The sequence below is a fragment of the Trichomonas vaginalis genome, chromosome III (genome assembly GCF_026262505.1).
Source record: "Trichomonas vaginalis G3 chromosome III, whole genome shotgun sequence".
In the NCBI taxonomy this organism is placed as follows: Eukaryota; Parabasalia; order Trichomonadida; family Trichomonadidae; genus Trichomonas; species Trichomonas vaginalis.
The window spans coordinates 2,570,185-2,596,803 of NC_067205.1; the positions used below are offsets into that span (position 1 = coordinate 2,570,185).

The 26,619-nt window shown below is 34.2% G+C and overlaps 12 protein-coding genes and 4 pseudogenes across 16 annotated transcripts, besides 2 other annotated features; 8 read left to right on the plus strand and 8 right to left on the minus strand.

Annotated features, from left to right (window-relative positions):
* Positions 1-1,087: 1,087 nt before the first annotated feature.
* Positions 1,088-1,977: a mobile genetic element.
* Positions 1,978-6,046: 4,069 nt separating this feature from the next.
* Positions 6,047-23,898: a mobile genetic element.
* On the plus strand, positions 8,336-8,488 carry TVAGG3_0628130 (uncharacterized protein; the record flags this gene model as incomplete). Its single annotated transcript, XM_051240665.1, has 1 exon — positions 8,336-8,488. One exon carries the CDS (start codon positions 8,336-8,338, stop codon positions 8,486-8,488), a length of 153 nt encoding a protein of 50 aa, XP_051087252.1.
* TVAGG3_0628140 (uncharacterized protein) lies at positions 9,135-9,365 on the plus strand (the record flags this gene model as incomplete). The annotated part of the gene is made up of 1 exon (XM_051240666.1): positions 9,135-9,365. One exon carries the CDS (start codon positions 9,135-9,137, stop codon positions 9,363-9,365), a length of 231 nt encoding a protein of 76 aa, XP_051087253.1.
* On the plus strand, positions 9,519-10,379 carry TVAGG3_0628150 (uncharacterized protein; the record flags this gene model as incomplete). Its single annotated transcript, XM_051240667.1, has 1 exon — positions 9,519-10,379. The coding sequence occupies one exon, from the start codon at positions 9,519-9,521 to the stop codon at positions 10,377-10,379; it is 861 nt and encodes a 286-aa protein (XP_051087254.1).
* Positions 10,516-10,890, minus strand: TVAGG3_0628160 (uncharacterized protein; the record flags this gene model as incomplete). The annotated part of the gene is made up of 1 exon (XM_051240668.1): positions 10,516-10,890. The coding sequence occupies one exon, from the start codon at positions 10,888-10,890 to the stop codon at positions 10,516-10,518; it is 375 nt and encodes a 124-aa protein (XP_051087255.1).
* Positions 11,204-11,551, plus strand: TVAGG3_0628170 (uncharacterized protein; the record flags this gene model as incomplete). Its single annotated transcript, XM_051240669.1, has 1 exon — positions 11,204-11,551. One exon carries the CDS (start codon positions 11,204-11,206, stop codon positions 11,549-11,551), a length of 348 nt encoding a protein of 115 aa, XP_051087256.1.
* On the plus strand, positions 13,234-13,540 carry TVAGG3_0628180 (organellar and viral DNA polymerase type B; the record flags this gene model as incomplete). The annotated part of the gene is made up of 1 exon (XM_051240670.1): positions 13,234-13,540. A coding segment is annotated over one exon (307 nt), but the record flags the coding sequence as incomplete, so codon positions are not given.
* TVAGG3_0628190 (organellar and viral DNA polymerase type B) lies at positions 13,615-14,172 on the plus strand (the record flags this gene model as incomplete). The annotated part of the gene is made up of 1 exon (XM_051240671.1): positions 13,615-14,172. One exon carries the CDS (start codon positions 13,615-13,617, stop codon positions 14,170-14,172), a length of 558 nt encoding a protein of 185 aa, XP_051087258.1.
* Positions 15,535-16,358, plus strand: TVAGG3_0628200 (annotated as a pseudogene). Its single transcript has one exon. A coding segment is annotated over exon 1 (824 nt).
* Positions 16,375-17,071, minus strand: TVAGG3_0628210 (annotated as a pseudogene). Its single transcript has one exon. A coding segment is annotated over exon 1 (697 nt).
* Positions 17,287-17,736, plus strand: TVAGG3_0628220 (uncharacterized protein; the record flags this gene model as incomplete). Its single annotated transcript, XM_051240672.1, has 1 exon — positions 17,287-17,736. One exon carries the CDS (start codon positions 17,287-17,289, stop codon positions 17,734-17,736), a length of 450 nt encoding a protein of 149 aa, XP_051087259.1.
* On the minus strand, positions 17,753-18,172 carry TVAGG3_0628230 (protein of unknown function, DUF4108 family; the record flags this gene model as incomplete). Its single annotated transcript, XM_051240673.1, has 1 exon — positions 17,753-18,172. One exon carries the CDS (start codon positions 18,170-18,172, stop codon positions 17,753-17,755), a length of 420 nt encoding a protein of 139 aa, XP_051087260.1.
* TVAGG3_0628240 (uncharacterized protein) lies at positions 18,881-19,444 on the minus strand (the record flags this gene model as incomplete). Its single annotated transcript, XM_051240674.1, has 1 exon — positions 18,881-19,444. A coding segment is annotated over one exon (564 nt), but the record flags the coding sequence as incomplete, so codon positions are not given.
* On the minus strand, positions 21,188-22,794 carry TVAGG3_0628250 (annotated as a pseudogene). Its single transcript has one exon. A coding segment is annotated over exon 1 (1,607 nt).
* TVAGG3_0628260 (protein of unknown function, DUF4106 family) lies at positions 22,978-23,607 on the minus strand (the record flags this gene model as incomplete). Its single annotated transcript, XM_051240675.1, has 1 exon — positions 22,978-23,607. A coding segment is annotated over one exon (630 nt), but the record flags the coding sequence as incomplete, so codon positions are not given.
* A 149-nt stretch (positions 23,899-24,047) lies between the features above and the next one.
* On the minus strand, positions 24,048-25,543 carry TVAGG3_0628270 (annotated as a pseudogene). Its single transcript has one exon. A coding segment is annotated over exon 1 (1,496 nt).
* Positions 25,544-25,916: 373 nt separating this feature from the next.
* On the minus strand, positions 25,917-26,247 carry TVAGG3_0628280 (protein of unknown function, DUF4106 family; the record flags this gene model as incomplete). The annotated part of the gene is made up of 1 exon (XM_051240676.1): positions 25,917-26,247. A coding segment is annotated over one exon (331 nt), but the record flags the coding sequence as incomplete, so codon positions are not given.
* Between the last annotated feature and the right edge of the window lie 372 nt (positions 26,248-26,619).

Below are 26,619 nucleotides of genomic sequence, written 5' to 3' on the forward strand. Positions count from 1 at the left end.
CGAAAATCTTTTATATTTAAATATATAACTACCCATAAGAAGACAAATTTATACATTGGTTTGCAAGAAATTTTGATTAACAGTTTTTGAGAATTGAAATTTAGGATTTTAACATATTGTTTTTTTGATATGAAGCATTTCTATTGCCTGTGCGCATTTAACTATTAGAGTATGACTTGTAAATAACGAGTTTGATTTTTAATCCGCATTATCTTTTAACTCTTGTCAAGAAAACTGAATACACATATATGATAAAATATTAATTATGTCTTTAAGAATATTTTGACCATATCTGTTCAAAGATTTATTCTACCTAGATGGCTATTGAAGCACTAAATAACCCCCTTCATTTTCAAAAATTTAAGGTTAAATAGTTTCAGTACCTTTATTATTCAATTTAAGTTCAACTTCATTAATTGAAATATTACAACAGTACCAACGATCACACTCACTAAAACCCCGCACTAAAAATCGAAGTTTTGTTTTAAGACAGTTCCAAAGTCAAACTTATCAATTTTTCAATAGTTTACATTGAAATGCAGCTAGGATATCAATAATGTGATGTACCTACAGTTGGTTAACGAATTTTTTCAGGGGAATTTGATGATTTTCATATTATTAATTTTTCATAAGTGAAGAATTAAGTATCTGGATAGATGACCTTGGTTCACTGCAGAGAGCAAGCCAGTTTAACCTATATTTTTAAAGTCTGCATTGGATATGAAATAGGAATCTAATTTTCAGAAGAAAAATCGGAGAAAAACACTTGATTAGGCAATGGACTCCTCTACTTTTGTAATTTCTATTGTTGGCTTTTTGAATAAACGAAGAAAATTAACGCGGTCCTAAAGACTAGTTGAGAGAAACTAATATGGTTAATAGCATGCATTCAAGTGAAGCCTGAAGGAATATTGTATCATCATCGGTTCTCTCGAAAATAAAATATTCAAACCAATTGTCTGTGTTGATCATTCTCGTGAGGTCTCGAACTCAAATTAAAACTTTTTTCACAAAAATCGAGTTTACATGAAATACCACTAAGATGGAGACTGTTTAGATAATTTTGTAACGTAATACAAAATTATACAAAGGTGACCAAACTATTTTTTGAAAGTCCGCCATAACTTTAATGGTACTATTTCAGCGTGTACAATGAATACAAAAATTCTAAGAGTGCCACATAAAATAGTACTTTAGACTTGAGTTAATGCTACCAAGCAAATGTTAAAACGATGACTTTAGTGTTTTGATAATCAAAGATTAAAATCATTATTGTCTAAATCAATAATCATAACGACAGAAGTTAATGTTTTTTCATAAGTGCTTTAAATCCACTTTTAAAAGTATACCTCAAAAATCAAAATATCAAAAAAAAATTGGCCGATAGGTTTGGCTTTAATTTTTGTCTGCTTTTATGATTTGATATGGATGTTATAATTTTAAAAGTTGAGCCAAATTCACCAATAGATTTTTGAGATTTGCAAATACTCAATAATTTTCAGCGTGTTATCTTTTATTAAAAGAACTATTTGGTTTCAGTATCATATAAATTGATATTTACTTTCTATTTGAACCTTCATTTAGCTAATGATTTAATAATACAGATTTCATCTAGTCCTTATAAGAGAATTTTGAATTTGTTATAATAAAAAAACAAACAGATATAGCTTACACTTCTATAATAAAGATACCTTTTATAGAAATCAGTATGAAATGTGTTTTGGCTTATTGGAAGCATATCAGACATAATCGCCATAATCAAAAAATCTATATACCCAATAAGTAATAAATTTGTCGATATAGATTTTCCATAAAATTAGTTTTTAGTCTGATCTTAAAATAAATTTAATTTTTTATAAAAAAATCACATTTAAAAGTACCTTTTTAGTAGCTCGAAAATAGCTTTTCTTCTACATATGCAAGCTATATTTTAAATATGGAGCAAATCGGATCGGCGAAAGGAGTTTAGTTACCTTTATCTAGAGATTATGGAATTTTGTGATAATCCTTTATTAGAGAATTTATCTCGTGCGAAACAGCAGCTCTGAGCGAATACCTTGCAGATTACACACAATAAAAATTTTAGGCTCTTCAGTCAAACAATAGAAGTCTACGAGGTACTGATTCTAGGCAAATCATTAATAGTCTCCTATTCTAGACACTAGTTAGAATCCGCAATAACATTCGTAGCTTTGAAGAAATTGACAGCAAATCCATTGAATTTCTTGAACTTTGAATATATAGAAATTGTGAGAGGTGTTTAATATTGTAAGCTGGGACTCCATGCTGGAATTCATAATATTTTTATACATTGTTTACATAAAGCATGGGTCCATGAGCTGCCAACAAAAGAATTATGTTTCGTATGATGATATTCATTCTAAAAATGAGAGAAATTTTGTTCAATTAGTTTATCATTTGGAAGTAGTATATGTGGAAGGGTTTAGTGACTTTTTTTGTTACGTCTATATATAGATGAAGGTATATTTTCACATCTTCTATATATAGATGATATAAAAATTTTTCTTACGTTTTTTAAGTCATGAATTCGTAAGAAAGCGCGACATTATTAAATAAATTAGTAATAAATATTATATACTAAACACATTTTAAAAAAATTAACATTAATTTTAAAATACCCAGATTTTCCTTACTTTTACCACCCCTCTAAAGCTGGGGACACCGCCTATCGTTGGGAGTAGCTATTAAATAGAACCACCAAGGGCATTTTTCGAACTGCAGGTGTAGTGTAGTGGAAACATCCGACATAATGATTCATTATGCTAAGGTTTGATTCCCATTTAGCTAATTTTTTCTTTTTTGGATCATGAATTTTTTTTTGGGTCACTATAAGATTTGTTTCATGTTCTAAATCTGCTGCATATGTAATCTATTTTTATTTAAAAAAAAGGAAGTGGGGCTTCCAGGCACTTCGTGCCCTCTAGCCCCGAAGATGTTTAGTATAAATGAAGTTTTTATTCGGAAAATTGTTAGTCTTCTGGTGTGAATTCGGAGGACTCTTCTTCTTCCTCCATTGCTTCTGGGAAGAAGCCTTCTTCTGGGTCGAAAACATTATATAATGTTTCACTTTTCACAAATTATATATGTTTTCATGTTTTGTCACTTTTCTGTCACTTTTCAGGAAAAAACATTTTTATTATTATATATAAATGAATTTTACAAAACCTCCGTTACCGTTCTTTGAAATAAGAGTAAATGTAAAGATATTATATTGAGAGACTTAAGAAACTACCGAATGGTCTAACATTTGTAGATTTGTTCGGTGGAAGTTTCTATATATCTCATTTGTGCCATACAATATTCCCAGACTCAAAGATTATATGCAATGACTTCGACAACTATATGGACCGTCTCAAACATATACCAGACACAAACAATATATTGAAAGAGTTAAAAGAAAAGATACCTATAGGTAAGATGGAACGTATACCATTAGATAACAAAAATATTGTGAGAGAGGTTTTGAAAAAAGCAGAATATATAGACTGGATAGTATATCTGCTAGACTATTATATAGTGGTGCTATAAGAGTTCATGACATTGAAACACTTATGTCAAAAGTTTTATATCTTAACTATACAAATGTTTTCAAAGAGGACATAGAAAAATATATTGAGGGTATAGAGTTTGTGAGATGTTATTGGACAGATTGTATGAAAAATATTAAAGACAAGGAAAATGTTTTCTTTATAGTGGACCCACCGTTCTATAAACACATGGGATTTTCAATACCAAGTAGACTGGACTTTGAGAGACTCTTTAGAAACTTTAGACGTTTTACATAACCATCCATGCTTTTACTTTACATCCGATAAAAGTGGTTTGGAAACCGTTATGAGATGGTTAGAGGACATACATGACTATGAGTTTAGATATGACAAGATAGAATATGAGAGAGGTCCTATAAACCGGAGAAAGTGTCATAACAAAGAAATTTTATTAGTAAGTAAATGTGGTTTGAAATAGGACTACTTGTTTTAGGTTTTTTCCATTGTGTCATTTATTTATTTGACGTGGCAGAAAAGTACAGAGAATATGAAGATGAACCAATGCCTGCAAATGTTCAGTATATGTACTCGTAAGAGATATTTTTATCTAATATTAAATGGACGCACAGAACTTAGCGAATGCACAGCAACCTGGACAACCAAACCAGAGAATATTCTAAATGAAGTTAGAATACAAACTGCAATGGCAAACTATGGTCAAGTGCCAACAGATGTACAAATGCAAACTGCCATGTCAAATGACGCTGCGTTAGGTTTGCCACCATGGTATGCAAATATGAGATGGAAAGAGTTTTATACAAACCCTGAGGTGGGATATAAACAACTTTATGCAGATGACGCGAACACAGGAGTTGACCCAGAATATGTTTTTCTACCAGAGGAGAAACAGAATGTATGAGCTCCAGTTAAAGAATGCTATGGAACTCAACAGGAAACGTAAGAGACTAGGCGGACATTAGATTTTTACATATAGTAAAATGGGTTTCTTCAGTAAGATAGGAAACTTCTTTCGAAATGTTGGAAGAGGTATATGGAATGGAATAAAATCTGTCGGAAGAGGAATTTGGAACGGTGTCAAAATATTGGTAAAAGGGTAGGTCAGTTTGTTGGTATTATACCTAAAGACCCTGAACCAGAAGAACAAGCTCCTGTAATACAACAGCCTGAACCTGCACCACAGTCTAGTTGGCAACCAAATCCAACACCTCAACCGTATTAAAAAATTATATTTTTACCGTTCGATAGTAGTTGTATATGAAACTAAGTTCTAAGTAAAACGCATGGTATAATGGAATTATTCTTTTTCTTCCATCTGTAGTAAACCATACTTGAAAGTCTGAAATACTTCCACTTGGTGGTTCGTATAACTTTGTAGGTTTTTCGTAAAAGTCATTTGCCAAGCATAAGAAAGAGTTTTGGGCGCCAGAAAATGAAGCATGAACAATAATGCATCTTGGTCGAAAACATTTTCATATGTTCCATTAGGGTTTTCGACTTCATAAAAGTCTGGGTGTACTGATATGCTGCAGGCTGATTTAACATCCTCATAAATCTATACCATGCCAAGTGTTATATTTTGTAGAAATATAAACGTTTTCTCCAAGGTCTTCTATTCTATTGATTTTTAACAGTTGCATTTTTCCTGTCATAAATAATATCGAGATGGTATTCTCCCTCGTCAATGTTATACTGTTTTGCATATTCGATAGATATCGTTTATTTTTTCTTGAAAAGCTTGAAGAGTTGTTTTAAGTTTACAAGCAAACTAACTTGTAAAAGTTTTCCCTGTTCAAATTTCTCATACATACGTTTTTCTTTGTTATAGTATCGAACTTCAAAACCGACCGTAAATGGGAAACCATGTATGGCTTCTGAAATGAACTTCATTCTACGAAATCCAATAGCTTTTGTGACAGATGGGTCTCTTAGCCATCTTAATGGGTAGTCAAAACGATAGCCTTCATGCTTTACGGTCTCTGTCTCAAACTTTTGACCGACATTAGTAAAAAGTTCATCTAATGTTTAGTTGTAGCAACTCTTGAATTTTCTTTTTCTATTGGAAGCATATTTTATCTAGAATAAAAATGTCGAAAGATATTGCTTCCACGAGAGAAATACAACACAACCGACAACTCATTATGCAAGCTCTAAATAAGAACACAACAAACTTTTCAAACTATTCTAAGATATCTGAGTCATTGAAAGAAGGAAACTTAAAACTGACAATAAACCCAATGACAGATGAGTTTCTGTTTCAAGACAATAAGAACCATACTGTCTGTATAAATCCAACAAAAGGAACTTTAAACGAGAAACCTATAAATGAACTTCTTTTGAAAACAGATGTTGACAACAAAGCTGACAAAGAATATGTAGACGATGCAATAGCAAAAGAAGAAGAAAGAGCTAACAATGCTTATGCAACAAAAGAACATACTCATCCTGAACTAGCAGACAAAACATATGTTGACAATAAAATGTCAAGTGAAGTGACAAGAGCTGAAAACGAATATTCTAAAAAGACTCATATACATTCTATATCTGATATTACAAACTTACAAGAAACCTTAAACAGTAAAAGTGCCGTTGGACATACACATACCATTGCAAATATTACAAACTTACAAGAAACCTTAAACAGGAAAAGTGCCGTTGGACATACACATTCTATATCTGAAATAACAGACTTAAACGTTAGCCTTGAAAAGAAAGCAGATAAGAACCATACACATACAAGTTTTACAACTGTTGCTATAGAAAGTATTGAAGGAACGGTTGACGTAACTGATGGGGATGTATTATATTGTAAACCTCCTAACTTTCCACAAGGTTTAACATCGGATGACGACATAACGACGATGAGAAACATTAGATGTAAAGATGTTTATGTCATGAAGGATGAACATAATATTAAATTCACTGCTCAAGATTTATATGACAAGAAAGCAGACAAAACAGAGCTTCAACATTAAAGACAGAAATGCTTCAAACATTATATCCTATAGGCTCTATTTATACGTCAATGAACTCTACCAGACCAGAAACAGTTCTGGGTTTTGGAACTTGGACTCAATAGTCGACAGGTTTTTGTATTGTGCAAATCTTCAAAGGAAACAGGTGGAAGTAAAAACGATTTCAGGTGAAAATTTACCTGCACACAGTCACTAATAGATTTAAGTACATCTCAAGCAGGTTGGCATAAGCATAGATATTGGGATTGGTCAGCAATGATAAAAGGTAAAGGATATGATGTTAAAGACAACGTTAAGTTTGCTATAAATTGTTACTGGAGTAACACTGAGGGAGGAGGAAACCATACACATCACGTTTCAGGATATACGCAAACAACGGGACAAAGTAAAGACTACATGCCACCTTACATGACAGTTTACGCATGGTATAGAAATGCTTAGTCGTCATTTTCAACTTCTTTAGCATATTCGTCAGGAGTTGTCTTATATTTGTTAGGAACTGTCTTTGAAAGTATACCACCTTGAACTTTGACAAGTTTGAAACGAGGTCTGACAATAGTCGTTTTATCTTCTGCTTGCAGTGTGTACATTTTGCCATGTTTGCCTAAAACTTCATAATATTCTCTTGTATACTTTCTTCTATTTTTACGAACACGAATGTGAGTACCTGTCGGGTTCCCATTGTTGTCATAGTCAATAGTATTTTCATATGGGTCGCGTTTAGGTATTTCTATTTTTACTTTGTCAACTTTCTGAAGTTTGAAGCCCGGCATTCTTTCTTGTTTGTCTCTTTTGACTAAATTATTAAATATATAGTCTTTCTCTAAGTCAGGGTTGTTTTTCATTTCTTCGGGGGAGTGGTTTCCCAAACCTTTTTGTTTACGGTTATTGTAAATATTTAAAACTTGTCTCATCTTTGCCATGGAGAAGTGTCTATATTTGTCGTCATATGACATTTCATTTGCTTCACCACCTTGTGGTTGGTTTAAGTCTCTTAACATTTTTATACAACCGTCAATGACACCAAGAGCAGAATGGTTTTGGTCGACAATGAAATATTGGTTTACATTTTTTGAACGCAGATAGTTTTTTACATCATCTGATTTGAAAGAACTTTCACAGTCAGATGTCAGTTTTGTTGGATGGTATTTGTCAACGAATATTGTCAAAGCAGTTTTCACATCTAAAATATTTTTGGACCATAATGGTATGGCTTCACAGTATCTTGTGTTTTGACCGGACAAATATTAGCCAGTATGGTGGTCCATCTGTTCTAACTCTCGGAATGTTTTCCAAGATATTCCATAAGCATTTGGTGTTGAACTAAAGATTTTTATCATGAGTGTTTTTTTTGTCGCTTTAGAAACATAGGGGTCCTTGTTTGGATTCGTCATTTTTTATCCTATAAGAAATGGGTTTATTTGGCGCATTAGCAGGAGTTGCATCCAGATTTTTGCCCGCAGTGGGAACAATAGCCAGAGGTGTATTTGGAGTTGGAAGGAAGATTTTGAGTACATTAGGTATACTTAAAGAGAAAGCACAACCTATTATACAAACTGTACAGAAAGGTTGGGATGTAGCACGAGATGCAACAAATCTTATTCCAAATCCTGAAACAAGAGGAAAAGTTCAAGGATGGATGGACAATGTAGGAAGACAAGCAGGAAACTATTATAACAAAGCAAATGACTACTATAACCAAAGCAGGACACTATATGGACCAAGGTGAAAGATTCTTTAACAGAGGATATAACCATGCACAACAATGGGTAAACAATAACCAACCTCAACCGCCTCAAACGTGGGGAATGTAAAGTTTTTTACTGAGATGAAATGAACAATACAGCATTGAGACAAATGGGTTCAAGATGGATTTGTCGGCTTCCAGCAGTTACACCACGTGTTTGTCAAGTTCTTCCTATACCTCAGGAAGTTTTAGACCGACTTAAAAAACCTAAACAACCAGTTGAAAACAAACCAAACTAAAATTTTTTACTGAGATGAAATGACCGAAGAAGTTGAAACGGTAGATTTGACACCACAAACAAAAAGTTAGAACCATTGTCAAAACCTGTCAAAGAACTTACAGATGAAGAGAAAAAATTCAATAATAGAAAGTGCCAGGTCTGGAAATACAAACCCTAACTACAAAGTCACTTTTCATAAAAATGGAACGGCAAGTATCTCAAAAAAGAAACAGACTCTCACAAATAAAATATTGAAGTCTGAAGGAGCTTTTCGAGACAACAGATGGAAAAGTTTACTTCACTGACCAACAGTTCATTATAGAACATCTCATTGACTTAGAGTCGAAATATTCTAAACTTTACAACAAACACAAAAAGTTGAAAGGAAAACAAAAACAAATGGCATATGATATTTATGAAGATGTTGACGACACAACTGTTCCTGCAAGTGAAGTAAAGTCAGAGAAACCGAAAGTGACGAAAAACCGATAGAAGAAGAAAAACCAAAAACTGAAGATAAACCAAAACCAAAGTTTAGTTTGGAAACTAACCAAGTCAACCTTCATTAGCTGGTATGGGTTGGCGTCAAAGACTTATGGCAGCAGGCGGTTATGTAAAGTAAAGAAAAAATATTTTTTATTTTTATAAAAATGCCCCATATAAGAATGGATAGAAAATCTGCTAGAATAAAAGCAGAGTTACAAAGATATGGTTGGAGAGTTTCGAAGAATTTTAAATATAGGAAGGGAAGACCCATAAAAGTCTATGACAAATTGTCTGGTCTTCGCTACGAAATGGATTTGGAAACAGCACGTGCAAATTATCCAAACAGACTAGAGAGGTTAGAAGAAGAACGTCTTATGGACATGCCTTTCGATGTGTTAAACATTGCATGAAGTAAAAATTTATTTTTTAAAAAGTGACATTTTTTTATTTTATTTGAAATGTACGCTGAGTTTGTTGGAGAAGACCGTTGGGAAACTTGTTTGTTAGATGAGAAATATGAAATGGCATACCATTTTAAAACAATATATTTTTACATATATTAAATGCTTCAGGTTGAAAAACAAAGAACAAAAGTAGCAGATACAAAACCGTTAGACTATATCTTTACAAATGCTGGTAGGACTATTTCAGATGAAGAAATTTCATCCCGAGTATACAGGTTTGACTATCCAATTCGTTGGCTTCAAAGTCCTTCAGATGCAAAGGCAATAGGATTTAGAAGAGTTTTGTTTTCAAATAGAACTAACGCATTTATGTTCGCAGTATATTTTCATGGGCAGTATAAAGGTTCTGATGGTCTAATAGACAAATTTGACGAAATGAGAATCTTTACAGTTCGTTCAGACGAAAGTCTTGAGAAAACTCTAAATGACTTTCAAACTCAAATGAACAAATATTATTGGGAATTTCAAGAAAAATACGACTCTTTACTAAATGGAACATACTATCTGAAACTAGAATATGACAAGATGAACTCCACCGTTTCATTTCAAAAGATTGAAATTAACCCTCCAAGAGATACAGAGTTTTTATTTTGGAAAGTAGACAAACGTTCTTGGGCACAATTTCTTCGGTTACTAAACCAGAACGAACCATTACCACCAGATGGTCCATTTAAATTTATACTTCCACCAGCAGATTTGACAGTTTATAGAAACGTGTTTGACCCTCAAAATGTTATGTGTCATGCAAGTTTCAGTTCAAGCAACAATAGTTTTCTATGTATTGGTAAGGACTTTTATGACTTTGCTTCTAAATTCTACGAACCACCTAGTAACAGTTTCTCTGACTTTCAAGTTTGGTTCACAACAAATGGTGTGCAACATATTATTCCATTGTACTATGACTTTTATCTCGAATTGTCTTTCATATATAACTACGGAAAAGTGCTGAAAAAGTATTGAAAAATAATGTTTATGTTAGCATGTTAGATCTAACACGTTTTCTAACCACTTTTCTAACATCGTAGAAAACTCATGAAAACAATTTATTTTTGACACTTTCACAAAAAAATAAAAAAGTGAAGTTAAAATGAGATGTTTACTGAACTGGTTGGATGTCGCCTTCACAGGTTATGTAGAACGGCTGACCCGAGAAGTGAAGGAGAGACTGAATTGCCAATTTCATATGGGGTAGGGGGTTCTCCTTGTTTGGTATTTTTATCCAAGGACGTTTGTTTAGGAACTTAACAAGAGCTTCTCTTTTGGCGTCCTTTATGTCGTCGAAAGGAGTGTTTTCTGGTATTTGAATTGGAATTCCGGTCGAAGTCTCGAGATTCAAGGCAGCCCTTCCAGAAATAGTGGTGAACTTGACCTTGGGCTTCATGACCTTGCACAAGTAGTCTTTAACAAGCTCGTTAATTTCAATTAGGTAAATTGCCTCGTCAAATCCTTCTGGCATTCCGAGTCCTTCCATCCGACAGGAAAATATTTTCCCGACAACTGGAAAAAATTTTCCGGACAAAGGGAAAAATTTTTCCCGACGACAGGAAGAACTCTTCCAGTTGTCCGTCCGTAAACCATTCAAATTTTCGAAAATTGAGAACTTTTTGGTCGAACTTCAGAAAAAGTTTTTCCATCCGACAGGAAAAAATTTTCCATCCGACAGGAAAAAATTTTCCGGACAAAGGGAAAAAAATTTCCTTCCGACAGGAAAAGTTCTTCCTTCCGACAGGAAAAGTTCTTCCTTCCGACAGGAAAAGTTCTTCCTTCCGACAGGACACAAACGGATGTCCGATGTACCACCAACCGAGTCCATTCCCAAACCAGAGGAACCTAAAGAACCACAACAGTCTCCTCAGCAACCTCAGTTCCAGCAAGTACCTCCGAATTTCTACCAATTTCCACCTCAAGGTTACTACCCACCACAAGGCTTCCCGAACTACCCTCCTCTGCCTATGCCTTACTTCCCCAACCCTTGGATGTTCCAGCAAGCTCCACCCCAGCAATTCCAATCTCAGTCCAAATCGAAGAGAGACCAAGAGTTCGAAGAAGGTCTGAACCGTTTACGCAAAGAGTATGCCACAGCTCCAATTGAGAGAAAGTTGTTCCCGGACCAAAAATATAATTTATGTTAACATGTTAGATCTAACCTCATTTCTACCCTCATTTCTACCCTCGTGAATTTTCATGAATTTCCTTAAGATAGAAAAAATAAAGTTAGTTTTATTTTTTTATTTTGTATAAAAGATATGATTTCAGGGATTTTTTGACGAAGTGTCAATCTTCACTTCGTCAAAAAATAACAGTTATCTAATGAAAAAGTGTCATTTTTTTCATTTGACGAGAATGTCGGGTAGATGGTTAGATCTCACCTGTTTTTTCACCTCTTTTTTCACCTCGTGAATTTGTCAAGACTTCTTCGTAAATGTTTTGTCAAGACTTCTTCGTAAATGTTTTGTCAAGACTTCTTCGTAAATGTTTTGTCATGACTTCTTCGTAAATGTTTTGTCATGACTTCTTCGTAAATGTTTTGTCAAGACTTCTTCGTAATGAGTGTAAAGGACCCAAAAATATAATTTAGGGTAGAAGGTTAGATCTAACCTGTTTTCTAACCTGTTTTCTACCCTCTTGAATTTTCATGAATTTCCTTAAGATAGAAAAAATAAAGTTAGTTTTATTTTGTATTTTTTTGTATAAAAGATATGATTTCAGGGATTTTTTTGACGAAGTGTCAATCTTCACTTCGTCAAAAAATAACAGTTATCTAATGAAAAAGTGTCATTTTTGTATTTTTTTGTATTTGACGAGAATGTCGGGTAGATGGTTAGATCTAACCTGTTTTTTCACCTCTTTTTTCACCTCTTGAATTTTCATGAATTTTCCCGAAATAAAAAAATAAAGTTAGTTTTATACAAAATTCATGCAGGAAATTCTTGAGTTTTGGTTGAAAGAATACGGTGGAGCCAAAAGTGGCTCGACCTCAAAACAAGCATTTTATGAGCTTACTAAGGGTGTTATGAATGAATTCAAAGGTATTTACATACATCCTGACCTCGTTCATTTTGTTGCTGAATTCAGCAAAAATATAATTTAGGGTAGATGGTTAGATCTAACCTGTTTTCTCACCTGTTTTCTAACATGGTCTAAAACTCTCGAAAATCATGAAATTTACACCAAAAATATAATTTATGTTAGCATGTTAGATCTAACACGTTTTCTAACCTCTTGAATTTTCATGACTTCTTCGTAAATGTTTTGTCAAGACTTCTTCGTAATGAGTGTAAAGGACCCAAAAATATAATTTAGGGTAGATGGTTAGATCTAACCTGTTTTCTCACCTGTTTTCTACCCTCTTGAATTTTCATGACTTCTTCGTAAATGTTTTGTCAAGACTTCTTCGTAATGAGTGTAAAGGACCCAAAAATAATGTTTAGGTGAAGAGGTGAGATCTCACCTGTTTTTTCACCTCTTTTTTCACCTCTTGAATTTTCATGACTTCTTCGTAAATGTTTTGTCAAGACTTCTTCGTAATGAGTGTAAAGGACCCAAAAATAATGTTTAGGGTAGATGGTTAGATCTAACCTGTTTTCTCACCTGTTTTCTACCCTCTTGAATTTTCATGACTTCTTCGTAAATGTTTTGTCAAGACTTCTTCGTAATGAGTGTAAAGGACCCAAAAATAATGTTTAGGTGAAGAGGTGAGATCTCACCTGTTTTTTCACCTCTTTTTTCACCTCTTGAATTTTCATGAATTTTCCCGAAATAAAAAATAAAGTTAGTTTTATTTTTTTTATTTTTTTTATTTTGTATAAAAGATATGATTTCAACAATCGGCACAACAACAATTCAAACAACAGCACCAAACTCTTTAGTCATGAATCCAACATCTATGTTAGTAGAGATGAAAAGCTTCATTCCTTCTTCATATACTTTTGAAACAGAAATCCAGAAGATAAAGCAAGAACTTTTAACATGTAATTTAGACTGTAGTGCGAAAGATGAAACAAATGAACAGTATCTTTATGAAATGCAGGACCTCATCGACCATTTACCCAAACTACCTGAAATCCAACAACAAAAACTCACTATTCCTGAATTCGATGAAATTGAAGTCAAAGCAACTGACTCAGTAGAAATAAAGAAGTTCATACGAAAGGTAAACTATGAGTTTCTAGGATTTCATTGCAACCATAAGGTTATGGACAAAGATTGCGATATGGTATATAAGAATGTTTCTGACATATATAAATCTGAAGAATTTAAGACCTACGACAACTTTGTTTCGTTAGTTGCTGAATGTGTATGGCAGATAAGAGATAAAGATAGAAGAGGCAAAGTATGGAACAAACAAATAAGACCCGCTATGTTTGAGATGAAGAGAGCAATTGACGCTTTAGTTGTTTTAGCTGGTTTTATTTCAGAATATAACGCAAAAATGAACCCGCAATGTTCTAAATGTAAAGCAGCAATGAGGAAATATAACTACTCCGTCAAAGAGATAGAACGTATGAGAAACGACTATGCAGACTTAAAGAAAGAAGCAGAAAAGCCGGTAGAAGATAAAATGGACATGTTAGAATTTCTGAACAAAAACTATCCAACAGCAGAAGATTTCCTTCTATCTGACGTCAAGAAGAAATATAAAGAAACCTTCGGCATAGTTAAAACATTCGATGTACTAAAAGAAGAAATAGAAGCTACAAAACTGTTTAAAGTCTCACGAATTCATAACGTTTACCATGTAAAACGCTTATAAAATAACATGTGAGAAAAGAGGTGAGAAAACAGGTTAGATCTAACCATCTACCCTAAAACATATTTTTGGTCATTTACAATGAAGTCTTGACAAAACATGGAATCTCTTCCCTCGGAAAACCGAGAGAAGCAATCATATGACAAAGTCTTGACAAAACATTTAAGTTCGATGAAGTCTTGAAAATTCATGAGTTTTGTGTGTTTTAGACCATGTTAGAAAACAGGTGAGAAAAGAGGTTAGATCTAACCATCTACCCTAAAATATATTTTTGGTCATTTACAATGAAGTCTTGACAAAAACTATCCAACAGCAGAAGATTTCCTTCTATCTGACGTCAAGAAGAAATATAAAGAAACCTTCGGTATCGTTAAAACATTCGATGTACTAAAAGAAGAAATAGAGGCTACAAAACTGTTTAGAGTCATGAACCATCGCAACATATACCATGTAAAACGGTTGTGAAAAAAAGAGGTGAGAAAACAGGTGAGAAAACAGGTGAGATCTCACCTCTTCACCTAAAATATATTTTTGCTGAATTCAGCACAAAATTCATGAGTTTTGTATGTTTTAGACTATGTTAGAAAACGTGTTAGAAAAGAGGTTAGATCTAACATGCTAACATAAACTTTATTTTTGGTCATTTACAATGAAGTCTTGACAAAAACTATCCAACAGCAGAAGATTTCCTTCTATCTGACGTCAAGAAGAAATATAAAGAAACTTTCGGCATTGTTAAAACATTCGATGTACTAAAAGAAGAAATAGAGGCTACAAAACTGTTTAGAGTCATGAACCATCGCAACATATACCATGTAAAACGCTTATAAAATAACTGGGGTAGAAAAGAGGGTAGAAAACAGGTTAGATCTAACCATCTACCCTAAAATATATTTTTGCTGAATTCAGCACAAATTTCATGAGTTTTGTATGTTTTAGACCATGTGAGAAAACAGGTGAGAAAACAGGTGAGATCTCACCTCTTCACCTAAACATTATTTTTGCTGAAAAATGACCAAATTTCATGAGTTTTGTGTGTTTTAGACCATGTGAGAAAACAGGTGAGAAAACAGGTGAGATCTCACCTCTTCACCTAAACATTATTTTTGCTGAAAAATGACCAAATTTCATGAGTTTTGTGTGTTTTAGACCATGTGAGAAAACAGGTGAGAAAACAGGTGAGATCTCACCTCTTCACCTAAAATATATTTTTGCTGAATTCCGTATGAAAACAGTGAAGAACAGCGAGTAGGTAAGAAACCTTAGTCGCCAAAACTCTATGAAAATCATGAGTTTCCTTAAGACAGAAAAAATAAAGTTAGTTTTATTTTTATTTATTTTTTTATTTTGTATGTAAAGACAGATATGTCAACAACAGAGAACACAACAACTGCTATCGTTCATGAAGCCATAAATGAAGAATATGAGTACATACAGTTTAACAAACAACTCCGTCTCATTCGTTCGGTCAAAGACGATATGTACCAAATGCAAAGTATTTTGACAGCATGTTTTGCTCCAGATACCAAACATACAGACGATTGGTTCAAAAACCAAAGCACACAAGAACTTTTGAGCGAAGCACAGCGAGACCGAACTTTTATCTGGGTCGCCTAAAACTCATGAAAATCGTAAAAATTTGCCAATGGTTTGAGAGGTTGGTATGTACATAGACTTCTTGTAAATGCTGTTGCAATGTGGGCTTCGCCTCGTTACGCTTGGTATATTTACAGATTTCTTGACGAAATTCATAGACAAGAACGTGAAGAGATGGAAAAGAAACTTCAAGCAAAAGATGAAGTCATTGAAGCAAAAGACAAAAGCATTCAGAAAAGAATACACGTTCGGTTACCAAAAGGAAAAGGAAAAGAACTATAAGTATATGATTTATACTGAAGAGATGGAAAATGAAAAGATAAAGATATGGTTATGTTGCATTTAGTCAGAAGAAACAACAAAAGCTTTTACGACCTTGCTAAGATTTACAAATCTGACAGAAATTGGTTCTATCGCGAAAACTTACCGATTTCAATGACACCGAATGAAGATGTGAAACAAATAGTTCAAGATACGTTACTCAAACACACTATGATATGAAAGGTTGTACAATACTTACCTTCAAAGAAGACTTACCGCTACTGAAGGAAAAAATAACAGAGTATTTTGACAACTTCAAACAAGTAGGGTAGATGAACCATTTATTTTTCAAGCTTGACTTTTTACAATTTGAACTTTGTTCGCGTAGATATGAATTCTGAAAGAAGTATGAGGGTCTTGTATGACTTTGTACTTCTCCCATAGTTCATGTCTGTCAAACTTACCTGCCATGGACTCTTTCATAAGTTCCATGAAATCGTCTTCGGACAATCCGGGGAAAAGTACAATGTCAGTAAGTATTTCTCTTTACATCCTTACTTAAACTCTTTGCTGTCTGTACACAAATGACAACTGAGATGTTAAAGTGTCTAGCTTCTTAAGAATTCGACACATATCTTGTTCTCTGTTTCTTTAACAAAGGATGAGAGGCGAAATCATCTAAGATAAGAAGACACCTATGAGGGTATGTCTTCCAATCGTAAGATTGCAATTTCTTCGAAATGTATTCTATCTCTTTCTGTTTGTTTCTGAAGTGTTTCTTCTCTAATATTCTCTGCATTTCCTCATTTGGGTCTTTAAACTTCGAATTTATATACTCATTTATAGCATTATACTTCAAAACTCTTCTTTGGTACTTCTTTATCCAATCTAACAACTCAGTATCCTTTATACATACTAACTTAGACTTCTTTATAATATCTTTGAACGAATTGACGGTTTGGTCAAATTGACCAGAAGTACTACAAATGACAACTAACTCATAGAATGGGTTCTTCTCATCTAGTTCTTGTTGTTGTGCAGCCATTTTAAGATAAGTGAAAGTCTTACCCGACCCAGGTGGTGCAATTAGACCTGTTATACCATTCTGAGCAATAAGAACTTGTCATGTATAGGCTTTATCTGAGCATTTTCTAACTTCCTCTTGTTCTTGTTTAAAACATTCTCAAATTTTTTGTCAATGTCAGCAAACTTTTTTTCTAACATATTTTTAGAAAAATTAAAATTTTTATCTTTTAGAAAATGTCTAGCGATTTCGCTATCTATATTCGAGACAAACTTTTCGACAGCAAAACATCTGTCGACCATAAAATCTTACATAGTGTAAACAAGAAAGGTGAATTTGTTCTAAAGTTCTGTTTCTGGGAATATGACAAGAACCATAAAACATTAAGCAGAGAAGTCTTAAAATTTGTCAATGACAGACTTGTTGACAGAGATGACGCCTCTTGGAGAGATGAAGTCCAACAAAACTTCTTAGAATGCAAAGAAGACACATGCGCTGTTCTTGAAGATGAAATAGAAAACAGAATAGATGAGCTATTAAAGGACAAAGAACTTTTACATAAATATAGTTGCGCCAAATTTGACATAACTCCACCAGAAAAGAAGAAGAGAGAAAAGAAAGAGAAAAAAGAAGAAGAGAAGAAAGAACCAGAGCCAGTTCCAGAGAAAAAGAAATTTGACATGTAAAAATAAAATTTTATTTTTAGAACATTTCTGGGTCAATGTCAATGTTCTCTTCCTCTTTAGGAGCAAACACTGGCTTAGACTCTAAAATCTTTTTACCCAATTTACCTTGAACTTCTACAACTTTAGACTCATAATATTCATAGTCGTCTGCTTTCTTTGGTTCATAAGGTATAACAAGTTTGTATGCTTTGCCTTCTTTAAGGTTTGAAAACCTTCTGTCAAAACTTTCTTTGACTGCTAACAAACCTTCTATGTCTAAGTCTTCAAATTTCGCACCATTTTTAGTCACAATAGCAAACTTAACTGGTTCGATGTTCCAAACTTTGCTGAATGAAGACTTTTCAAAATGGTAGAAGTAAACATTCAAATATGTGAATGGGTCTAGTTCTTCTTTAAGTCCTGACATGTACTTGTTTACTGAGATGAATTTCGTCATCTTTTTCTATCGGATAAAAAAAATATTTTTTTAAAATTTACTCATAAAAAATTTTCTTTGTATATACACCTTTCTGTACGTCTAAAAGACTTTTGACATTTGCCAAGAATGTTCGTTTAGACGCTGTCATATAACCATATTCTTGACAATATTGTTTATACGAATCGTACAATGACCTTTCATCTAAACACTCAAAGTCAGTTTCATCTATGAACAGTTCATATACACTCTTGTTTGCTTCTAACAATGTTTGTCTCTCTTCGGTATGTGGAATTTGTCTTGGATTGAACTTTGAAATATCTAATGTCATGAAATATGAGAACAAGTGGTTGTAAAAGTCAGATGTCAAAGTTTCTGCTAAGTCGTCAAAATATTCTGTATCTTGCATATGAGCTTCTGACGTTCTGACAACTACATATCTTCTGTCAGAACTTTCTAACTTCATCGGAACAGCATTGTTTGAAACCATAATGAAGTTTGCAACATTTTCACAAACTCTTTGGTCTTTATATTTTCTTTCAACAACTCCAACTTGTCTGTTATAAGACTCTTCAAAGCATCTGAGTTCAAAACTTTTGTTGTATCTATACTTTGAAGTTCGTTACATACTATAAGTTTCATATTCTCTATTGAGGAGTTAAACTTGCCACAGATGTTTTCTAAGTTTGTCATATTCGGATTCGAATAGCCATCTAACAGTTTGCACAAAATATCTGTAAAGAATGTGTTCTTACCAGTTCCTTGTTTTCCAATTATAATGAGAGCAGTTTCATTTTTAGCACTTGGATGTTGTAAGATGTTTGCAAACCAACATAAGATATACTCATAGACTCTTTCGTTTCCATTGCATATAATTTCTTTGACATGGTCTAACCAAGCTTCTATAATATTTTCTTTCCATTCTACTTGTTCATATTTATATCCAGTGAAGATAGATAGAAGTTTTGGAGAAGGTGTATAGAACTTTATACCTCGAACTGAAAAATCTTCAAGTTTTGACAATAAGATATCCCAAGCATCTAACATCTTCATGCCAACTTGTACAACTTTTATTTTCTTAAGTTTCTGTCTACATTCTTGTTCAGACACTATTGTTGCTCTTGGTTTGTTAAAGACAACATCCCATTCTTTCATGACATAACATTCTGGGGCAGAGTCAACATAAATGACTAAACGTTTCAAATTCTCGACTGCTTTGTTATAGTCGCTAAATGGACACATATTTCTGAATGCTTGGAAGTCATAAAAATCTGAAACATCTATTCTGTACATTTTTATAAAAATAAAAAAATATTTTTTTTATTCTTGACTTTGTTGTTGCATTTGTTGCATTTGTTGTTCTTGAGCTATTTGTTGTTGAAGTTGTTCTTGTAATACAATACTTTCACCAGTTGCATCTTCCAATTCGAAACTTTCTGCCGTCATTGACAAATACATAGGACATAAAAGTTTTACAGGAACAAAGTTTGCGTCAACTAATGTCAACGTTATACTTGCCAAAGTGTTTGAGTTCACTAAGGTTGAAAATTCTGCATTCGAATGAACAATAGGCAAACCAGCAGAGAAAGTATTGTTTATACGCATAAGTATCTTTTGGTCATAATAGTTTCTGTCGACATTCGAATAACACTTTGAACCTAAGTTTGAAACAATATATAGATTGGTGTGCTTAATGTCAATGGAATAGACATTCCTTGTATGACACCTTTTCCTGTTATAGGAAACTGTTGGTAGTAAAAACCAGAAATAAGTTTTGTATTATAGCTCATATCGTTTATAGTAAACTCAGTCGGACATCCAAACATAATGAAACCTGCTCTAGTTGCAGCACATGTTACACCCGTCCTTAAAGTATTAAATAAGTCAACAAAACCTGTTGGTGGTATATCTGAGTAAGTATCTTCAAAGGAGTATTTTTTACCATTCACACAATAAAGTCTTCTGGTGTCAAAAGAGCAAAACAGGCTTTAGTCGTCATTGTGTTTAAGGTTAGTTTACAATACCGTCCTTGAGGACTTTGTAAGTTTTGTTGTTATAGAATTATATGACCCAGGGTTTTTTAGTCGTAATAGTATAAACCATTATATCTTCTGCCATTTTACTTAGCAAATAAACTTTAATGAAATGTTGTGGTCGTCAAATATTTTTATGACGTCTGGGAAACTATACTTTAAGTTCAACGTTTCACCTCCTTTCATAACGTATATCTTGTCAATGACATTATATGAAACACCACAGCAACTAATGTCGGGTTCTATTTCTTTGATGTTTATATCGTCTGCCTCTGTCAAAAGTTTCAATAGTTTTTCAAAACTTCATGAGGTGCAATGACATATGAGTTCACTTTTACAGGGTTGTGTTCGACCAAGTTTAACATTATACTTAAAGCCTGACAAATCTTCTCCTGAGTTTGAAGTTTGTCTTTCAGTTGTTGGTAGTCGTTTCGAATATCTGCAACAGAACTTAAGTCTCTGCTAACTTCAGGATATGTTGGTTGTTCTTTTACAGGAACAATTGTTATACCATCTTCGTCCTCGTATGGTTTCCCCACTTCAACATCTCTGTCTTTGACATTGACAATAACACTTTGACTGTTTGTTTGAGTTGGTGAATTTAACTTCACATCTGCCACCGCCATTAAACCTTTTGAAACACTCACGCTTCTATTTTTTCGGAAATGACATTTTACTTAGAATAAAAAGATGGACGTATTCGAGTATCTCTTCGAATTGAAGCAGAACAAAGTTTACACACACAAACAATACAAATACATTGACAGAATAGTTCTTTATACAAACAATGGTAAATGTTATAGAATAGCAATATTTGCTGAACCAAAATATTTCCATAAAGCAAAGAAAGTTGGTATAACTGAAATGGTGAAAGTTCTTGAAGCAGACAAAAATATAACTTCAAAACTTACAGATATTACTAAAGGAAAGTATATAATAAAATATTATGTCAAAACTGGCGTATTGTCAATATTTGACGGAGAGAAGTCAGTTCAAGAACAACTTACTGACCTGCTGCCAAAATCTGCTCGATGGAAGCTGTCGTTATGCCAATCTGAGGAGCCCCAGCAGGTTTCATCGAACGAATCTTCAAAAGAGCATCTTCCGTGAAAAGTGCTATTGGTTTTGTAAACTTCTTTGCTCTCAGTTCATCTGGACCGTCTCTGTCACCAGTATATTGTATTTGTACAGTACAACAGTTGAAATACCACCCATAAAGTCTTCTGAGTCAGCAAATGGAATGCCAAGCCAAAAGTTTGAAACGGTCTCCATTTGTATATTGAGTTTTTTGACCTCCTGTATGAGTCCATACTTTCACATATGGCATAATAGAACTTTGCATTTCAGGGTTAATGGTTGTTGTGAAGTTGTTGTTAAAGTTCATAGCATCTAATGTCAAGTTGTATGACCTCATATCCTCAACTGTAGAATATTCTTCTCTTGGATAATATTTGCCATCTATGTTTATATGATATTTAATACCGGGGTTGTAGAAACAAGAATAGTCATTTATAGTTCGTCTGAACAGTACAAACATAGTATCTGCATGTTTCATTGCAGTTGTTAAAGCAATATCTGTTCTTGCACCTGGGTCAGCACTTTGGTTTCCAACTTCACCTGCAAAGTCTTTGACAGATATTTGGTGTATAGGGAACATAAGTGGAACTGCAATATATTTGGCAGCTAAAGCATTTGAAATATCTGGGTCCAACATATAGACTGCAAGTCTGCTTTCTATTCTCTTGCATTCAAATTTTTCGCATGTGAACTTAACTGGTCCCAAGCAGTTCCAGCAGCATTGAAATAATAGTTTACTTCATTGTTGAAGTTTGAGAAACCAAAGTCTAAGTCAACTTTGTCTTTGCAAAATTCGGCGAATGATGTTTGATTTGTTCCCTTTACGTCTGTAATAGTGAATGGGTCTTGTGTTGGTGCAATGACTAAGTTATTTTTGCTTGGAGTAAGTTCGATAGAAATTTTTCCTGCCCAGTTTGGTAAGTATCTTAAAAACCTGAAGATGAGGAAAGATGACAAAGGAACTCTAAGTTTCAGTTTTACTTTAGTGGCAGCATTTCCATCTGAACCAGAAAGGTTAACATAAACTCCTGGAACGTTAGGGTCAAGTCTTCTTATTTTCTCAATATTTGCATACTGGTCTGTTTGTTCTCTAGCTTGTGGTTGTACTGAGTTTCTCAAAGCGAACCATTCATAGTTTGCCCATGTTACTGTTTGAACTAAGTCAGAGTTAGAATATATCTTATATCCCATGAAAACTTCTGGAGCATATTGGTATCCGACATAGAAAATTCCATTGCAACCTTTCTTGTCAGACAACTTGGCAGAAGGTTTTATTTCAATGTATTGTTCCACGTATAAGAATGAGTTGTCAATAGAAATAATATGAAACCTGTCGCAAGCAATATCTACTGTTGTTGAAGAACCTTCTCCAAACTCACCTACGTTTCCATAAGAAACAGCAGTTGTATATTCGTAAGTTCCAGGAACTATTTCTGACCTTCTAATGGCATTGTCGCATTCGTTATACCATTCGGAAACATTTCCGTTCATGGCATCCAAAACTGTTGGCGTTATATTCTGAGCGGCGTACATTTCATATGGGTAAAAATATAGAATAGTTGGATTTATGTGTCATAATAGAACCCACTCGTACCAAGCTTTACTTTCTTCCTGACTGAGTTTTTAACTCTTCTTTTTCCTTCATTGCCACTACTTTCACTAGATGAAGTTACTTCTTCACTACTTTCACTAGATGAAGTTACTTCTTCACTACTTTCACTTTGTTCTACTCTTCTTCTTTGGTGTCGCTTTTGGTAACTTGCCCTCTGCTTCAAGTTGTTGCATCTTTGCCTCATGTTCACCTAGTATGTTGTAAATTTTCCATGTCCTTTTTGCCTTTGGGCTCTGGTCGCCCATCTCAGGTAACCTATATCCTAGAAAGATTTTGTCATAGTTTGTATTTGAGTCTTCGCTTATTGTTTGCATGACTCTTTCCTGAGTTTCCGGTTCAAGCTCTTCAAATATAGCTTGTCCATATGGAATATGCTCGTTTCCAAATATATGTTTTTGTAGCCATTCTGGTTTTCTTTCCATGTTACCAATAATATCTTTTGTGAATGGGAAAGCTTTTACCCAATGTTTCAGTCTTGCGTCATTTATTTCTGTAGTTGGTTTTATTTTGTCAAGGAACATGTTTTTCAATACTAACATTTCATTTGGTACTGTCCATTTGAGTTTTCTTAAATATTCATCCCTTATCAGTTCATTGTCTGCAAAGTAAGTTTTTATGACATTTTGCAAACTTTCGTTTGCAAGGTCATGTACAATAGGTTCTCTTCCTTCTATCTCCCTAACTTTCTTTCTAAACTCTTCACCAAATATACCATCTTTATGGTTCTGTGTAGTTCTTTGAGATAAATGTTTTAGAACGTCAGGTGTTATATTTCCATCAGCCATGTTCATTTCATACTGGTTCAAAATATCTGCATCTTTCATATCTTTCAATGGCATTAAAGCCGCGCTGAAAATACCAGCTATATCTGGTTCACCATTCACTTCCATTGCGTCTACAACTTCTTGGAATTGTGGTTGTAAGTTTATGAACCACCTATCCGGATTAGCTTTATGACCCCATCTCATTGTAGTTCCATCGTCTGCAGAAACAAAAGTAGGTTTGTTTCCATATTGGTTAGGTTCTGAATGAACTTTAAACAATGTTTCATTTCTATATGTTTTGGTGAAATTTAACCTTTTATTTTCACCGAGTTCAGCCAAAGATTGAACGTTATATGGTCGTAAGTAAAAAGGATTGTTGTATTTGCGTACATTTTCTTTCAGTACTTCCATTCTATGCTGAATATTTTCATCTGATGTTGGAGTCTTTTGTATGTCGGCGAACATTTTTCGATATTCTTCTACTATGTCAGCCGAATTTTTCTTAGACTCTTGGAAAGATTCCATATTCTCCGCATACACTTGTTGAGGGTCAAGATTTTTCGGCTGTTCCAAATCTTCATCTAGTTCTGTGAAGTTAGTTTCCAAAGGAGGGACTTGTTTGTTTCCTTCAGGCTCTTCTAGCTGTTGTTGCTGAACTATTTCTTCCATGTCTGGTTGTATCTGAACTTCTTCCTGTGGAGTTTCTTGTACCTCATCTGCTGGCATTTCATATATTCCGAGACCGTTTTTAACAAGTTCCCTATTTAAGCCATCCGCATTCATAACCCTTTCTTCTTTCGTTCCGTCTCTATTTTTTACGCGTTTCATGAAGATAGTTGAATTATCATTTATCTCTGACACCAAATATCTCGGAGTAAATTCATTCATGTCATTTGGATGATATGCTATTAAATCATATCCCTTAGCGAGCTTGTATTTTCCAGGTTTGAAATTATATCCCATTTGGTGCTGAACCATAAAGCTAAATAGGTTCGGGTCAGTATTTCCTTCCTTGAACTTTCTAATAGCTTCTTTATATCTGTCACTAAAGTCAAGAGTATCTGGGTAACCATAATTTTCCTTAAGCATTTTTAAGAATTCTTGGTTTCCTTGTTCTCTACTTCTTTTATGTCCTTGCTCTGTTTGTGGTTGTTGTTGTGCAGTGTTTTGAACTGTTGGTTGTGGTGCAGTGTTTTGAACTGTTGGTTGTGGTGCAGTGTGTTTGAACTGTTGGTTGTGGTGCAGTGTTTTGAACTGTTGGTTGTGGTGCTGGATTTTGAACTGTTGGTTGTTGTGTTGGTTTTGGTGCATGCCTGTGTCTGTGTCCATGTGACGATGTAAATGTTTTAGGTAGTCCTGGTGCAGGTGCTTCTCTTGGAGGGTTTGGTGGTATATAAGTTCCACTAGCTAGTATATAAGTTCCACCAGCTGGTATATAAGTTCCACCAGCTGGCACATATGTTCCATCTGCAGCATAATGTCCTACCTGACTTTTCGTTTTTAAGAAAGCATTTACTAGGTCTGTTTTGGTCTGTTGTAACTCTTTTTCTTGACTTTCCACAACAGTTGCTCTAACGGCGTCATAGGCACTTTGAACTGCCTGTCTCGTTGCTGCATCTGTTATTTTCGTCATATTTTGTGCTACTTCTCTTAACTCGTTGTCGAAACCTTCAGACTTCAGTTTCTTTCCAGATGAGAAATCGTTCACTTGTTTCACCTTACTATGAAGAGCTTCGAAGGCGTTCTTAAAGTCAGCATTCATTAAAGCTTCATTTGAACTGTCTTCATCCGCTTGTATTTTTGTCCTTATTGACCCTATAAGTTGGGCTGCTTTAGCGTTGGCTTGGGCATCTAACCAGTCATTATTAGCTTTTATATATTCTGCGCTTTTCATTGCCTTTTGCATGGCTGCGTCGTTATTTTTACTTTCTTGTGCTAAGTTTTCATACTGTACGGTTTGGTTTTGCAACTGTAAAAGTTTTTCTGCCTTTACATTTGCTTCAACTTCTTTTTTATACTCATCACTATCCATATATGTCTTCAGGGCTTTTTGTTTTATTTCTTCATCTTTCAGTACTTTATATTGAGTAGTATGGTTTTTCAAATTTATAACATCTTGTTCCATTTTTGCTACTTCTGCTGCTGCTTTTTCTGACACTTTTTTCGCATATTCCTCTGTACTTAGTTCTTTCAGTTGTTCTTCTTTCTTCTTTTTCTCTACGTTTAACTCATTGAGTTTCTTTGTGTGTCTGTCATATTTAGTTTCTTTTCGTTTTCACTTATTTGTTTCTGTATGTCTATGTTTGACTTTTTGACATCTGTTATTTGATTTTTGAGTGAACTCAAATTCATTTGACTTTGAGGGTTATAAGCTGTTCCGTCTGCAGCTCCACCATAGCCTGCCATTTTCGCTAAAAGTGCCGCTCTTAAACCTCCACTCTGTGCACCAATAACTCGGTTTAAAAGCATAGGGTTGCTTGACATTTGTTGCAACATAGTGGGGTCATTCATCATTTGTTGTTGCAACTGTTGTTGTGGTGTCAGTTTTACTATTGGATGTTTCAATGCTCCCTTCCTCTTACGTATATTCTTACGTAGCTTACGTGGCATTTTAAGTGAAGTTAAAAAGCGGTTTTTGACAGATGTTTATATGACACTTTTTGTTCAGCACAAAAATTACTCGGTCAAAGTGTTGTCAGTTTTGTAAAATAACCGTCCTATCTTGTTTTAAAAGGGAGAAAAGGCTTCTCAAAGTATACTTCCTTGGAACGCCTGTAACTTTTCCTGTAGCGACGATAGACCCTTACTTGTCCGGACAAAGTTATACTATTTTGAGTGCTCTACAAAAAAGTCAACGGCTGGTCGGCTGGGGTTCGGTCCTCCTCTTGGGTCTTGGGCAAAATTTCTTAGGGGCTAGAGGGCACGAAGTGCCTGGAAGCCCCACTACCTTTTTTTTTTATTTACCTATTTTTTAAAAATCTA